A 17,785-nucleotide genomic window follows, 5' to 3' on the forward strand; every position below is an offset into this window, starting at 1 on the left:
GAAGGGGGGGGGGTGTACCGGGGATTGAACCCAGAACTCAGGGGCACTCAGCCAGTAACCCACATCCCCAGCCCTTTTTTGTATTTTACTTAGAGATAGGGTCTCACTGAGTTACTTAGGGCCTCAATAATTTACTGAGGCTGTCTTTGAATTCCCTATCCTCTTGCCTCAGTCTCCAGAGCCGCTGGGATTATAGGTGTGCAACACCATGCCCAGCTAAAGTTGGTTCTTAATGTCCTCATATTTAATATATCACCCAAAATGAATAATGAGGTAGATATTCAGTATTAGGAACTGATAAGTATTTATTGAAGGATATACTAGATTTGACCAAGTGAATTCTAAATTGTGAATATATTTCCTTAAGATGATTTATTTCTCAAATGACCTATTATAGGATTTTTCCCCAAAAGACTAGTTAAAAGCTTCTTATTTTAGAAATTATTTCCATAGAGTAGGACACTAGGATATCATGTAGCACTCTAAAAGTCACACTCTAAATTTTGTCCCAATAATTTGAGTCTTCAGATTGTTTCTCAAAATATTCCCTACCATATACATTCAAAGAATAAGATACACTAGTCTTTGATTACCTTCTTGTCCAAAGTACAATACACATAAGTGATAATTTTAATAACTGATTTTTAAAAGGATTAATATCAAATAAGGATGTTAATTATTGACTTTTCAATAATCAAAACACTATCTATATCGATATGCTGCAGTTTAACTTAATTTTAATTAAAATATCTTAAGTGTATTTTTCTTAAATTAACAGGAATTATTTAATATTATAGATTGAACATAAAATTTTATGAATATGAATGCTCCAATTTGAATACCAAAATGTTTAGTTAAATTAAAGCAATGTTTTAATTTTATTCAAAATATTAATTAACGTAATTCTCATAGGCACACTATCATTGCTCCATTTTATAGATAAGGAAATGAGGATACAGATCGCTTAAAAAACTGAAACATAGGGCTGGAGTTGTAGCTCAGTGATACAGCACTTGTCTAGTACGTGTGAGGCACTAGGTTTGACTTTCAGCACTGCATATAAATAAAATAAAGGTCTATCAACAACTATATATATATATATATATATATATATATATATATATGTAAACTGGAACAGAAAGTAATTGATGGAAACACAGAGCATAAAGAACTGAGAGCAAAGTCAGGTCACACAGCTATAGGGTTCATATTTGGATTTTGTTGACTTACCACCTAACTGGAATTACATGATCTCCAAAGATATCTATGCAATGGGCATTACTTCTATTTCCTATTGACTGCCATATTTCTCTATGCTTCATTATCACTAGGCTTATTAGTTATCTAATTTTCCAATTCAACTTTTTTTTTAATTTGATTTTTTAACCTTCAATAACATCATTTTCATATTAAAATGAGATCACCTCATTTTTTTTTCCTCTAAGAAGGCTATTTTTTGGGAGGGGGGGGTTACTGGGGATTGAACTCAGGAGCACTCAACCACTGAGCCACATCCACAGACCTATTTTGTACTTTATTTAGAGACAGGGTCTCACTGAGTTGCTTAGGGCCTTGTTTTTGCTGAGGCGGGCTTCAAACTCATGATCCTACTGCCTCAGCCTCCTGAGTTGCTGGGATTCTAGGCATGGGCCACCATGCCGGGCTCGTAGGTAATTTCTTAAAAGCTGGTATTTCCTCCTCTTTGCAGCCCACAGGTAAATACATGGCCAGAATGTTAATAAAACACACACAGACACATATATAACGCTATAGTTAAATGATCAATAATGCCAATACGGTAATAGATAAAAGAGTAGCACTGAAATTCCTATGAAAACATTAGTGATCAAGTCTCCAAAAAAACCAGAGGCACATTATTAGTACCAAGGACAGTAGATTAGACATAGTTGGAAGTTATCACTATGGTTTGTAAGTATTTTAAATGTGAATTTCAAATATTATTTAAATCGGTCCCCATCATAATTTTCTTTATTCAAAGTTCAAAACAAAGAACAATTAATTTAAACATTAGAAAAGCAAGGAAGCTGGGCATAGTCAATTTTTGTTTACAAAAGTGGTTCACAAAACAAAATTTCTAAATACAGCTATCCATGCTATTAATAAAATCCTATAATTGAACCATGCAAAGTTGTTACTTTTTTAATGCTTTTTATGTATATATCAACTTATAAGCAGATACATCAAATATTCACTTAGTCTGAATTTTTTTGGAGACCACTGAGCTGATTCAAGGATTTTCTAAGATGTAATACCCTAGAAGATTTTTCTTTCTTTTTTTTTTTAAGACAAGAGACTCAACTTATTAGCATGCTTCCATGTGCTTCAGCATTTTCAGATGTCCAACGTTCTGAGTGTGTGTAGTATAGTATATGTGCATACGCATACACATGTGAGTACATTTTACCTCAAACCCCCAGCTTTACAAAGTAACAATCTTCACAAATTAATGGCTGCAGCACTCTTGGACTCACCTGTTCTCTTTCCGCTCTCCTCTTCTCTTCTTCTGCACGCCTCCTCTCCTCCTCCTCTTTACGCCTTCTCTCCAATTCCTCTAGACGCCTCTTTTCTTCTTGTTCTCTCCTTCGCTGCTCACGTTCTTGCTGCCTTCTAGCTTCTCGCTCTCTCCTTTGTTGCTGCATAAGTAAAAATGTGTGATTACCAGGGATCTTTCAGCTGTGTCTTCCAGAATAGTTTGCTAACCAGTCAGTTACTGATAATGTAGTGAAGTTCAAAGATCCCAATTCTACTGGGCAATTATTTCCACACTTAACCCCTTAGCCCTGTATCTAACAGCCTTTGCATAAATACTCATCAAAGATTCTATGTTTCTGTGAATACTTTTAGGGTTTTGATTTTGTTTTAATAACAATTATCCCCACTGCTCACTGTACCATAGCAATTACAAAACTACAAATTCTTTATTTTGGGGTTACTCTGTCATTAACAGTTCTTCGAGGCCATTAAGTCAGAAGAAAAATACATAAGGGAAAGGAATAAAGGAGGATACAGGACAATTGAAGGGCACCAAGGAATAAAAGAGAAGAAAAGAAGCATGTATCAGAAAAGGAAGAAATGACATTAGCAAGAGTAACAGGCACCATCATCATTACTATCAATTTTAAAATGCAACCACTGAGCTCCTTCTTACTACTAAGTACCTGGCACTGTGCTCAGTATTTGACTTTTTAAATTTCATTTACTTCACCTAATATCCTTCTCATAACAACCGTAAGTATCTCATTGCATCTCTACAGATGAGAAAACAGTTTAGAAAGTTAAATAACTTGCCCAATGTCACCAGCAGCAAGCCACCAGGTGTAAAAGCTATTTTGCCTCTAAAGCTGATGCCCTTGACCACATACCACCCTACATCTGTCAGCAGGTGCACACGGTGCACCAAGTCACCAAAATCACTTTATCACTGCTCCATATAATCCTATAGTACAGAACATTAGAGCCAGCCACTAGCTCCTAAACTAACAGTTTCTCTCACATAGGGAAGTGAGAGTGTGGTGCTCAATATGGAGTCTAACACTGACCAAATCGTCCCATGAATATGAAAAATGACAGGCCCTTGGCCAGCACTGTCCAACAGAACTCTCTGGAGATAATGAAAATGTTCTGTTTCTGAAATGATCAATACTATAGTCACTAACGGCCCTAGTCATCAATACTGAGTGCCACTGAGCCCCTGAAATATAAGCAGCACAGAGGAAGAACTGATTTTTTTCACCTTTTCGTCTAATATCCCCCCAACTTTACCTCAAACATTTATAGTTACGCTCGGTCTCCCAAATCAAGTTTGTGGCGATAGTGTCAGTTTGGTGTGTCTCAGAAATGTGCTGGCTATGTAGCCTCTAGAGCTGTGCTGTTCAATGTTATAGCCATCAGCTACATTTGGACATTTTAAAGTGAAACTCAATTTTGAGTGAAATAAGATGAAAAATTCAGTTCTTCATCTATGCTTACCTCTCCCCCTTCTACCCCTGTCTGAATTACTGACACCTACTGTCCTTCACACATGCCCTCTGGTCAAATGTGCTTTGACTCTTTAAGTAAAAGCATTCATTCTTTCACTGGACAGTAAGTTCCCCCACTATTAAGAAAAAAAAAATGTATAGAATCCACTTTCTTGATTATTCCCAAGTGCACCAAGGGAAGGGCAACCTGCATGAAAGGAAATCTTGACTATTTCCTCTAACTAAATGCTGTTTGGAACCACCATTTGACCCAGTTATCCCACTTTCTGGTCTATAACCAAAAGACTTAAAATCAGCATAGTACAGTGACACAATCACATCAATGTTTTCAGCAGCTCAATTCACAATAGCCAAGCTATGGAAACAACCTAGGTGTCCTTGAACAGATGAATGGATAAAGAAAATGTGATATATAGAGATAATGGAATACTACTCAGCCATAAAGAAGAATGAAATATGGTATTTGCTGGTAAATGGATGGAACTGGAGAATATCCTGCTTGCTAAGTGAAATAAGCCAATGCTAAAAAACCAAAGGCCAAATGTTCTCTCTGATTGTGAATTCTAACTCAAAACAAAGGAAGTTGGGGAGGGGAATAATAGAAATCCACTGGATTAGACAAAGAAAAACATAGGAAAGGGAGTTTTCGGGGAATAGGAAAGATAGTAGAATTAAACAGTCATAACTTTCCTACCCTTGTATTTGAATATAAGAACAGGGTAACTCCACATCATGTAAAACCACAAGAGTGGGATCCTAAATAGAATAAGTTCATTTTATGTATGTATAATCTGCCAAAAGACACTGTCATATGTAACTAAAAAGAATTTTTAAAAAATGTTCTTTAGAATGCTCTTAAAAAGTAACACAAAGGATTTTTTCCAACATATTTGTCATCTAAATTTTTTAATAAAAATATTAAGTAGAAACTTTAAAATGTCAAAAGGAGACAGACTATATAGCTTATGTCAAAAACAAGCTGTCCAGGCTGGGGATATAGCTCAGTTGGTAGAGTGTTTGCCTTGCATGCACAAGTCCCTGGTTCAATCCCCAACACCAAAACAAAACAAAAACAAAAACAAAAACAAAAACAAAACAAAAAAAAAGCTGTCCTATTTCCCTAACTCCCAATCCTTACTCTAAAAGGATATTTTTAAAGCTTTCAAATTTGCCCCCATTATTTCTATCTTCCTTTATTTTTCCTCTTTCCACATTTTTTTATTGGTGCATGATAGTTGTGCTTAATGATGGGATTTGTTACACATTTGTACATGTACACAATATAACAATATAACTTGACAATTATCACTTGCCAGCACATCCTTCTTTGTAAATAACTCACATATGGAGCTATTTTTAAATAACTTTCTACCTTAGACACCATCTACTGTACTACCCCATCCAGTCCATATTTCCAATCCAGTATGACAATTTCTGGATAAGTAAAAACTACATGCATGACTAAGACATGTATGACTAACTTTCCTTTTATTTTTTTCCAGAAGTTACTACTAACTGCCTCTTTTTTATGTTGTTTTTTATTTGATTTTCACTGGATCTATAATAAAATTACTGAGTGCCTTGCATTTTTTAAAAAAACTCCTTTCAATATTGTTGAAGAATTAGTCATTTTTTATCTTAGAGATTAAGACTCTATACACTAAACTATTCACTTTTCTTCAGTAACTCTATATTTCTGACCATCAACTTCCTGGGAATCATTTTACACTCTCCTGGATAGGATCCACTGTTACCTAGAACCCTTATGATTTTCTTATTTTGCTGGAACACATCCTCCAACAGCCTCGTGGGAAAGAGTGCAGAAGAGGTAAAGGCTGTGAAAACTGTCTCAAAATCTTTCTTTCCTCTCATGATATACTGACAATTTTGGCTAAGGAAATAATTTCTCCTCAGAATCTCAGAGTTAGAATGTTATCTTTTAGTTTCTCGTCCTGAATAATCTAAGACCATTCCAGTTTCCCTTTCCTACTCTACTGACTGCTTCCCAAATGTAGCTTTTAGAACCCTCTTTTTGTCCTCAGTTTCTAGAATTTCAAGTGACTATGTTCCTTTACATGGTCCTTTTCTTCACTCATGTGCTATGTAACTGATGAATCTTTCAATCCAGAAACTGAGTTCTAGAAACTTTGTTTTAATTACTTTCTGTACATTCTCCCATCATATTCAATTCTAGGATGTCTATTAAACAGAAGTTGGACCTCCTGTATTATCGATTATATTAATCAAATGTATCTCCCTCCTTTCTGAGTTAAGTTTTAAATGAAGAATTCTTTTCATAAATAATCTTGTTTCATGAATAATCTTTTCTCTAAGGATAAGATTTTGTATAAATGCATGTGTATATGCATTAGGTGCATCCTATTTTAAGTTCCTTTTTGTATTTTTTTTGAAATTTTTCATGTTAAAGACTTTTCTTAATGTTTGTAATCTTGGCTATATACTTATTAAAATGTGAGTATGCCAAAGATACTAAAAGACACTAAAATGCAAACCATAAGGGTTAATAGGTGGACCACATTTGGCAACTATGATCATTTCATGGAAGCCTCATTTCCTTGCAAATGGCCAGTAAGGTCCAGAGAAGAATCTTCACAATATTCTGGGAATCATCCCAATATCCTTCTGGAGTTGAAGAAAGGATGTGGTTGAAATAGGTGGCATTTGTAATAAGTGTGACTGTCAGCACCCTGGGGACTGAGTGAGGTGAGCACATTTGCAATCACATTGATCAGGAGATTTTCACTAAATGCCTTTTTTGCTGTACATCCCTTTGCATGCTCAGCTGTGCCTGATTTCTCCATGTTCTGAGTTTCTTTTGCTCACTTTCCCAGGGAGAATACATGTGGCCCTGCTGAGGTACGAGCACAGTGGCCTGGCTGCACAGGCTGGGAAGTCTTAGCTGTCCTCTCTCTATATTTCCCCCACCTTCAAAAAAATCCTGCTTTCCTCCATTTGTGTACAATGAATCAAAATACATTCTGCTGTCCTATATAACTAATTAAAACAAATTTTTTAAAAATCCTGCTTTCAACCCACCTACTGCTTCCCACTTCTGACTCTTCCAAGATTTGTACTAAGAATCAGCATTCTTCCATGCATTAATTTCCACAATTAGGTCTCTTTTCTGCTTTTTAAAAAAATCCCTGTTGTTTATGCTGTTTTTTACTTTTTCAGTCATTTCAGAGGGACTTCTCTATGAAAGTTTCTGTTCCATTGTTTTTCAAAGTCAATATAACTAAATATTTATTCAGTTAACTAAAATAATTAAAATTTATTATTTACTCAAAAGACATTAAAAAAAAAGGAAGCAAACAACATCTCAAAAAAAAGGGACAATCTATCTAAAAAAATCTCAATTAGCAACCAAAAGCTTCCAAAAGGCCTTTCCTTCTTAATTTCATGTGAAATCTTAAGGCCTTAGTAAATTGCTTGAAAGCAGGAATCATTTTTTTTTCAATTTTTCCCCCTGTTGTAAATCATCTTCACAAGAAGAATGCATTATTTTGTGGGGAGATCAGTTATAGGGCCTCACACATGCTAGCCTATACTCTAACAAGGAGCTACTCCCTCAGCCTGTGCATTACTTTTATTTTTCCTAATTAAATCTCACCCTCACACCAAGCATATGACATCCAAAACAAAGACTGCTGTGATTTTACCCAATACTTGGTAGTTAGAGTAATAAAAGATTCAAGAAATCCAATCGAATACTAAAGCAATCTTTTCAAGATCACCAAGTAAGTGCACAAAGGCCTGAACATTAACTGTTGCTCTGCATAATGCCTCATGCTTCAGCAACACACTCTATGTCTCAGGGTATCATACAAAGTCCTTTGAAGTATTCTGAGTGGCTTTGGGACTCAAATTCGAGCTTTGAAGTCCAAGGGTCCACTTTCAAACAGGAATAAATTTGAATGGACCCTTTCTAGAGATACACACAGGACTATGAATGATTGACTTACCTATTTGAAAAAATACTTACTAATTAAGTCCCATGGGTACACGAAGATGAATTAGAAGCAGGCCCTCTCCTCTAAGTCTTATGGTAAGTAAGTTACATACATTAGAAAAATTCATAAGGCAACGTGGAAAGTGTCCTATTTCCCAAGATTAGCCTACTCAGCAAATCCTGGCTAGGAGACCAACCTGCTGACAAGGCCAATGGGCAAAGCACATTATGGTTACTTACTCCTCTTCCCACATTATGCTCTGATTTTTCAAAGTGTAGATTGGAACAGGAGCAAAAATTCAAACTATCAATCACAAAGCCACTCTAATGAGAACAAACTCTCCATTGCAGGGGGAGAGGGGCACATCAGGATATAGGCACAGTCAGGAACCATTAAAGTAAGAAAACCTACATTAAATTTATCTGAATAATTATCACAAAAACCTGGCTTCCTGCATTACAAGCTCGAAACAGCCCAAAATGAAACATACACCATCAACATCAATCCTTAGGGAATTAACCATATGCCTGTCATTTCAAATAACAAAACCCTAGGGAATCTAATGAATACATCTTTTCAGGTTATCCTACTAAAAATAATAAACATGTTATAATCCTTTGAAGATTTTGCAAACTGATGTCATTATGTTCTTAAATCATTTTTTTCTTTTAAACAAAAATCAAACAAATTGAAAAACTGAATGATGCTATAAAGTGATTTCCAAGTCTCTTAAATTATAAAAAGATTTCCTTATTACTTAAATTTTCCCAAGCATGCCTAAGTAAATATGTACTTTTCCTGCAATGCTTTAATTATTCAAGTTCCCTTTCTAGTTTGGTATTTAAAGCAATGCTTTCATCTCATAATTCTGAAAACTGAAAATAAGGCCCATTTAAATATACTCCCCTGGATTTACTTGCTTTAATGGAAACTAGTAAACTTCAATAGACCAAGCCATTCTTCAGATTCAGCTATTTCTAAAGGTTTGAGGTCACATCACTGCACACATATAATAAAAATGCTTGATTTTTTTTTTCTTAATATACAAGTTCTGATGAAGCCATGGTGGAGAAACTACTTGCTTCTCTTCTCCCCAAAGACAACTCTTCTCCATCTTGAGACAACAAATAATATTTGCTGAATTAAACTAACTCTGAAAAATTTAACCAACCACTAGGCTAGGTGCCAAGAGAACTTTTAAGAACTTTTAAAGATGTTCTTAAAAACAAGAATTTACAAAAACAACTACTGAGTCATTGACTTGACATAAATCAACATTAGCCATAGGGTCACTGGCTGCTTGGTCACTAGAATTACTGCATATATTAAAGTTGGAACTGTGAAAAAGTAGCACTGTGCCAACACAGTACTCCTGGTGTTAGATTCTAATGATTTGTAAAACAAAGGCCTTTTCTGTAGGCAATGTAAAATGAAGAAATGTTTTTTCTTTCTTTAAAATTCATGAATCACTGCTGGAAAGTCCTTGAGGTAAAGAAGTTCAAAGCCTTCCTTCTAAGGTTTCAGAGTCAAGAAACATAAAACAAATACAAGGTATAGTTTCTTAATTTTTACGGAAAAACATGGTTTTGCTAGTGCTAAAACTTATAACTGATAGTAAACCCATTTCACAAAGAAAATATTTTTTTCTCCTTCTTGCCTTTGTTTTTAATTTCTCTCACTTTCACCAAACTATAACCTTAGAAGTGCACATACTTCCTTTACCCTTCACTTCAGGGAAGCAGATTCTCTAAAATCACAGTGACACCTGAGATTCCAGTGCTATACACTTTGCAAGGAAAGATCATAAAGGCAGGAGATTATCTTATAATACCCACAGAAAGGATGTGAGGCAGGAGGATTTAAGTATCATATTAGCAGTCTTCTAAAATAGAAAAGATACACAAATAGTAGAAAAAGTGATCCACAGATCAATAAGTGAAGTTCCTCGCTTGACCTCAATGGCAAATATTTTAAGTCTTCAGAGTATATATGGTCTTCATCTCACGAGAATGTGACTGAAATGGGATTGAAAATTTGGGGATTTATTTATTTATTTATTTCTGAGGTGCTGGGGATTGAACCCAGGGCCTTGTGCATGTGGGGAAAGCACTCTACCAACTTTGCTATATCCCCAGCTGGAAATTTTTTCTAAAGGATAAGATCTAGAAACATCAAATACAAATTTAGATTAACATAATTTTTGTACAGTTTGATTAAAATTTTTTAAAGAATATACTATTATGAGGGCACAAGGCTTACTAAAAACAAATCATCTCTAGAAACTTTTCTTTTTCTTTTAATAATCTGTCTCCATCAGATCAAAATAAAGACATACAAACCAGCAGACATGATTTTTAGTTATACACATAACAGGTTCAAAATCATACCCCAAGTAAAACTAATGTAAGCTTATCTTAGCTTGCGGATCAGGCTTTCTCTAGGACACCATTTCAATATTTTTTATTAAACTTAAGATAAACAATGAGGAAAACAGGCTAACCATCATGTATGTAAGGAGGAATAGGTGATGGGTACCAAATCTGACTCAATGAAAAAAGACACACAAAAAAATATGGGATAACAATGAAATAGATTTCATTTCTCCTGAAAAACAAATGAGTAACTATTAGATTGGGAGAAAGGCTAGCATACAAACAATTTTCACCTAAAAAAAAAAATTAGGGGCTGGGATTGTGGCTCAGTGGTAGAGCGCTCGCCTCATATGGGCGGGACCCGGGTTTGATCCTCAGCACCACATAAGAATAAAAAGGCATTGTGTTGTGTCCACCTACACCTAAAAAATAAATATTTATTTTTTAAAAAATTAGCCACTGACAAAGTTCTCTGTGAGCCAAAGGCATGATAATGCTCTAAATACAAAAAGTAGTATTAGTAATGTTAAAACTTTTGCATGCAGGGAGATCATTATTTGGCGGGAATTTTTAATCTAGATGATATATCCAGAGTAAATAAAACATTTATGAGTGGGTCCAAAGGAGAGAGACACAGGGATCATCATCAAATACATGGAGGCTATTGAGGAACAGAAAGGAACAGTTGGTGGGACTTCCAGAATGAACTTGTCTGTGTGAGCTCAGCATTCTCCACTTTTCCTTGTAGGACCATCCAAAACCATCAAGGAAAACTGAAAACAAAAATTTCATTTTCAGTAAAACTGGAAAACAGACTCCAAAATATTTGCAAGGTCTTTCAAAAGAAACACAGTTAACAAACAAGGGAACCAAGGAGGAAGAAGCAGACACCAGCAACAGCAGGTCTCAAACAGCCCTGATTAGCAGGCAGCTAATCACAAATACTTCTGAAAGATGCAGGAAGCTATGAGGGCAGAAGAGTGTGTTGGTGCAGGAGAAGCCCCCAGATCTAGTGGGCCTGGTTTTGTGGCAAGTGCAAGGAAAGGAACATCTGCATTATGTTTCTCCTTAGCCTCAATTTCTGACTTAACTTTGTTTGTTTTTGGTGGTAGTTATGGTTCTGGGGATTGAACCCAGGGCCTTGTGCATGCTACATCCCAAGCCTCCTTTCAGTTTTAGTTGTCATTTATCTTATGAGTAAGATCGACTACCTTTAGCTACTTGGTTCATGAAATAAGGAATCTATTCTCCAAAGAGTTTTAGCTGAACCACTAATGTCAATAAAGGGCCCCAAACCATTTATGACTCAAATATTCCCGTTAGTCTTCTAAGACCCAGATCACCAAAAATCCAAACAAGCGGATTCCACTCATGTCCATGTTTCCCTTTTCAGTGCCCATCTCCACCATTCCTGATTAAGAGATACAAAGAGATGACACTAAGTCTGAACTTTTATTGAGATTCTAAAGTTAAAGGGCAAACTGAAACATGCAAAGTACAAAACTCTTGTTTTAGAAGACAACTCTAACTAAATGACCTTAAAACTTCAGTTTATCACCTTGAACCATAACCTTAACTGACTACCTCACACAAGGGCTGAATAATGGAAAATCCTCTCACTACTGATTGACTACATAAAGTTATTTCTGAGGCCTGTGCTACGAACAGCTCTAACTGATCTGATCCTTCACATTTCAAGTTAAACACCAACAAAGTTACCTGTATGATCTGCTTAAGGAGAACCTAACCAGGATTACAAAGGACAGTGGAGAATACCACATAAAGAAAGATTTATAAACAGATAGCCACAGTTCCGAATCTCAAGTAGCTTTTCTAATATACTAAGTACAAATGGTCAAGGTACAACTTGGAACAAACTTCCAAACCCATCCAGAATTTGTTGTGTTTGGAGAATACTGAGAAAAGCCTTAACAAAATTTTACAAGGGATTTGCAAATAAATTACAAAAAGAATCACATAAACACTAAGCTGATATAAAGGAAGGTATGGCCTATGTTTTTCGATAAAAGACCTGGCTGAATATTTCCAAGCTCCATAGTTAAGAGGGGTGCTGGTTTCTCATCAGGGGGCAAATTATAATCAGTTTTCAGAATGTAGACTACAAACACACAAAATAAAACAAGACCCTCTGCCAAAATATACTGCTAGAAAACTTGAATAATAACATGTGTTACTTAAATTGAACTCTACTGGAAAACATCACTTCATGACTTTATTGGTTTTGTTCTTTTTCTGAAGGAGAAAGATAAAGGTAAAACAATAAGATGTTTGAATTAAACAGAAACAAATGATCATGAAAAGGAAATTTGTGATTGTGAAATACACAGCAAAAGGAAGTCAAAAAAGAAAATCAAAAGATCCTTTTAACCTAGTAAAATACAGAGGAATGATATGTTTCCATGAATTAAAAATGAAAATCTGGAGGTAATTACACACCACTGTTAAGAATATTAATGAGTGATCAGGCGATACAAAAGGTCCTTCTACCTAACAGGACATACTAATCTCATGTTAAAATTCTGTGTTCTTTATTCTTAAATATTCTGCATCCCTTAACTTAAATATATATAAAAATATAAAGGTATAGTTAAGAGTCACTTTTTGTTTATTTTTATGGTACTGGGGATGGAACCCAGGACCTCATGCATGTGAGACAAGCAAACCAACACTGAGCTACATCCTCAACCTAAGAGTAACTTAAATACTCCTTTGAAGTAAGTTAAGGCTTTTAGAGAAAAATGTTTTCATGTGAAAAAGTCTGAAGTTTCCAAAAAACGTAACCATACAAACTGGAACCTAGAGGCCAAGAATGGAAAAGAAATCAGGTCAAGCCTGAGCAAGCCAACTTAACCACAATGGAAACACTGCACAAAGCTCATCTGATGCCATCTCTGGGACACCAATGCTCTGCATCTCACAATATGTCGATGAGTAACTGTAGGGCAGATCCTCAAAGTTTTTACAAGGAAGGAAAACATTTCTAAGACCTCAAGAATGTGAAGGCCTGCCAGTCCAAAGCACAAGCTTTCCTTTAGAAGTTTTTGAAAAGCTACACAGAGGATGGGTATTATCTCAGTGGGCTACAGACAACACGCCTTGGAGTACTTGGCAACCAAGTGAATATGAAAGAGAAAAGACCGGTGTGGACATTTTTATTTTCTACCTCTTCTAGCCTCCGCCTCTGTTCTTTCTGCTGCTCGATTCGTTTCTGCCTCTCTGCCAGCAGCTGCCTTTTATACTCTTCCTGCTCCCGGAGCTGTTGCTCCTGCAATAGTTGCTGTCTCCGGAGAGCCTCAGAGCGTTCCTTGTTCTCCTGTTGCAGTCTCAGGAAATCCCGACGGAGAGTAGACTCACCAGGCACGTTGACAATGGAACTGTAAGAGGAAGCAGGGCTTTCATGGGTATGTGCACATTACCCTGACCTCTAGGAAAGGTAGCAATTCTGGTATCCTAATCCCTTTCTAAATTCATTCCTAATGGGAGTCCCCAACTGACCCTAGAAGTTAAATTAAAACATCCATAGGAATGACTGTTACTTACAGCTCAATAGTCCCACATCTTCTTTTACCATTTAGGAGCATCGTAAAAATTCTATCCTACATGTTTGCTTGACAAAATACTTATCTTATTAATCCAAACTCTGTAAAATGAAAGGTTACAGGCAACTTCACTTCACTGTCTTGCCCCTTGTTTTCCATCAGTAAACAAAAATATCAGGGCAGTCTTCAGTACTAACTGTTCCTTTATCTTCACCTTGTCAACTACCATGTCCTGTCATGTATGTCCTCCCCCAGTTTTTGTGTTCAAGTCACCAGCTGAACTCCATGGGTCTCATGAATTAGCCATTGCAGATAAATTAACCAGCGCCCATCCTAGCCTCTCTATTTCTCCCCTTCCATGCTATCCAAAATATCATAGCTAACAAATCTCCTACAATTACCTCTTATTCAATCATTCTCCAACCCCAAAACAATTTTATATATCCCGTGAAATCAGTTCAAACTCCTCTAAACTTTTCAGTTTAGAATAGATTCAAATCTTTTCCTACAGTAAAAAGCAAAATGTTGTTTCTTTAATAAATTCTCTTCTCTCAACAAACCCTCATTCTCAAACACATGGCTCCTGCAGTGATGTCATGAATGGGTGTCAGGAAAAACATCGCTAAAATCCAAAAATCCTTTACTCTTTGATTGATGTTCTTACGAAGTTCACCTTACCAGTTTTAACTCCTCAATCTTTGTATACTGCACCGTAGGAAGCCAAAAATAAATCAAAACATAAAATGGATCAGTGCAGAACACACTCTAACATAGGAAATCAAATGCTGGTGACCCCATTTGTGAGAGGAGCAAAAAATGGGGGATGGGGGGCTGGGGAAAGACTGCATAGTTTTTCAATGCAGGCCATGATTCTACCTCATTCAAAATAAATATCCTTGAACATTTTGCTGAGAAGAGCTCCAGATGACATAAAATTGGCCTTATGAGCAGGACAATTTACTGAGTGTAGGACTGATCTTCCCAGTGTAAGGCCTGCATTATCTGTGCCTTCTGGACCAACAAATAGCAGGGACAAAGTCTCCTGTCCAAGTTCAACACAGCCATGCACAATTCCAAGTTACTGGGTAGGGATTAATGTGTAATCCTTGTTTTAAAAAAGAAGAAAAACCAACAGTGGGTAATGAGATGTTTATAGGAATCTGTCAAAGAGAGTGAGTGAGTGAGAGAGAGAGAGAGAGAGAGAGAAATGGGAGATAGCAAGGCACTTTCAAGGTAATTTAAGACTCCTTCCTATTACCCATGAGCCTTCTAAAATCCTGGCATCAGCACCAAGTGCAGTCTATGAACAGAGGCTGTGCCTTTACCTTGGCTCTCCTTCCTGTTCAGGCACTTCCTCCTCTTCTTCCTCACTCCCGCTGTACTCGTATTCAGTTTCATCTATGAAGACAAGGACAAGACAAATGGGACAGCTCATATCCTGACATGTGCCTACACATGCAAGCATCTCCAAGAGCATTATGACAAAAGATAAACAACATGTTATTTATGAAAACAGCAACTTGTATGAAGGACACTAAGGGAGGTAGGAAAAGACACAAATCCCCACATTTAAAGTGCCAATTCTGTAGGGTAGCCTAACCCCTTACGGAAGATCTGATTCTGCCTCATTCAAAATAAAAATCCTTGAAGGTTTTGCTGAGAAGAGCTCCAGATGAACAAAATCAAAGTGACTAGAGCACCAGCAAATTCACAGAAGTTTATTCTGATGTCAAAATTGAAAAGAAACAGATTGAGCTACTGAAACTAACCAAAACAACCAAGAAAATTTGTTTGGTTATTTTTAAATACTGGAGATCCATTGGGAGTACAGCAGAGAGAAAGGTTTGCTAGGTGGACAAAAAGTGAAGCATTATGTAGTAAGAAAACAAAATCAAATATTCCCACAATTTATAAGAACTAAACCAGGGAAAAACGAACCAAACAATATAGCAAATGGATGGGGAAAAAAGCTGCTCAACTTAAGACTAGACTGTAATCAAAAGTTTCAACATGAATAATTCATTTTCACTTCCACAGGTTTTATTTCATTTTCCTAAAAGTAGTAGGCCATTTTACTGGTCCCATTACAAATGTCAGTATTCAACTTTCAGTGAGCCATTTTACTCCAAAGAGCAATCAAAACCACAGAGGCTGAAGAGACTTAAAAGTCTACATACAAACAACAACAAAAAAATACACTTGTGCTTTCTGTCAGGTACACAAGATGAAAATCAGTTTCCTGGTGAGAAAAACAGGCCTAAGGACTTAAAATATGGTTTAAGACCAATTTGTCAATCTGTACATATGACATTGGTTCTTCCCTATTCTGGACAAAGTTACATAATTTTTTTTTAATTTATTTTTTGGTTAGACATAATATCTTTATTTTGTTTATTTATTTATTTTTATATGGTGTTAAGGATCGAACCCAGGGCCTCACGCACGCTAGGCGAGCGCTCTACTGCTGAGCCACAACCCCAGCCCAAGTTACATAATTTTAATAGACTGATAGATACATGCCACCCTCTAAGGGAAATTCCAACCTAAATTATCACTGGAATCTTTTAAATGAGTACTTCATTATTTTTAAAATTTTGTACTATAAACCAGTAACTACTAACAAGAAGCTGAGGGTTTGTAGAAGGTGAATGTGAAAAGAAAATAAGCTGTTGTGACTTAAAGTTAAGAAAAAAAGGTTAGGCGCACTACTTGTTTACATTGGCAAAATGTAAAAGATGAGGGATACTTGAGGTGATCCAGGGTAAGTACTTAATTAACACCTGGTACACAGCAAGAATATTAGCTGTTATGATTAAGTAACAGGAAAATCATCCAATATAAAAATAATATTTGCCACAAATAGGGCTACCCTGTCAACTGTTAAAAAAAAAAAAAAGACTTGTTTTCAACTTTTAGTTCACTTTGTTACAATCACATAATTCTATACACATACTTTGTTACAATCACATAATTCTATACACAAAGCTTAATTACTTTTATGACTGAATACATCAGTGGGAAAAAGAACACCAATCAAGGCTTCACTAAGAAAGAATATCTAAGTTGTCCAAGATGCAAATGAACAAACAAAAAGCTCCATAGAGGCTCCAGGATGACTCTGACCAGCTCTCTCTCTTTGGCAGTGCTAGGAATTGAAGCCCAGGATACCTCATGAATGCTAGGCAAGCACTTAACTATGAGCCCAGCCCCTGACTAACTCTCTTTTGCCTTGGACTTGCTCTCTTTAGTTTCTTCTTTGACCTTGAAATGTATTTTTAAAAAAAATTTTTTTTTAATTTCATGAATGGAATGCAGTTATGCAAATGCTGTTCTATGAGGTTAGTGTAAAGTCACTAGGAGCCCAAAGATAAGGCATGTACTGTACCTTGCTAGGCAGAAGGAAAACGGGGCACGCCAGGCAGGTGGGCACAGTATGTTTACAGAAAGAAAACAAAGATGCTGAGACAGAAGGGAACCCTCATTAACTCGTATAACAGAATGTTTGTGTTGTGCAGAAGTAAGAGAAAAGTGAACCATGCCTAAGCATACCACCTGTAGCAAAGTAAAGCAGCAGGAAACCCTGGTTCCTGAGCAGGAGAATAATATGGGAACACTGTCATGATGATGGTCCAAAACCCCAAGTGAAGGAAACTGTAAGAACATCCAATATGAAGTAAAATAAATAGCGCCACTGAGGTGCTGCCAAGGAGAGACAGGAAAAACATCCCATCATGCTGAGCTACCACAATGCCAATCAAACTGGTGTCAACTTGGGACACACCATACAGCTCTGGCTGCTCAGATCCTCGGCCAGATCACTGTACTGCACAGCAGAGACAAACTATCTGAGAACTGGCCAAGTGAGAACCACCTCACAGCTA

At 36.4% G+C, this 17,785-nt stretch overlaps 1 protein-coding gene across 50 annotated transcripts in view; it reads right to left on the bottom strand.

Moving 5' to 3' along the window:
* Window positions 1-17,785, bottom strand: part of Map4k4 (mitogen-activated protein kinase kinase kinase kinase 4) — a 107,854-nt gene that overhangs the window by 39,724 nt on the left and 50,345 nt on the right. For all 50 annotated transcript variants that reach the window (XM_048810519.1, XM_048810534.1, XM_048810504.1 and 47 more), the window contains 3 exons: window positions 15,230-15,302; window positions 13,529-13,739; window positions 2,493-2,654 (listed from right to left, as the gene is read on the bottom strand). In XM_048810519.1, the coding sequence (XP_048666476.1) occupies window positions 2,493-2,654; window positions 13,529-13,739; window positions 15,230-15,302 (446 nt within the window). The remainder of the gene's footprint in view (window positions 1-2,492; window positions 2,655-13,528; window positions 13,740-15,229; window positions 15,303-17,785) is intronic.

This window comes from Marmota marmota, unplaced genomic scaffold (genome assembly GCF_001458135.2).
Source record: "Marmota marmota marmota unplaced genomic scaffold, marMar, whole genome shotgun sequence".
Taxonomy (NCBI): Eukaryota; Metazoa; Chordata; class Mammalia; order Rodentia; family Sciuridae; genus Marmota; species Marmota marmota.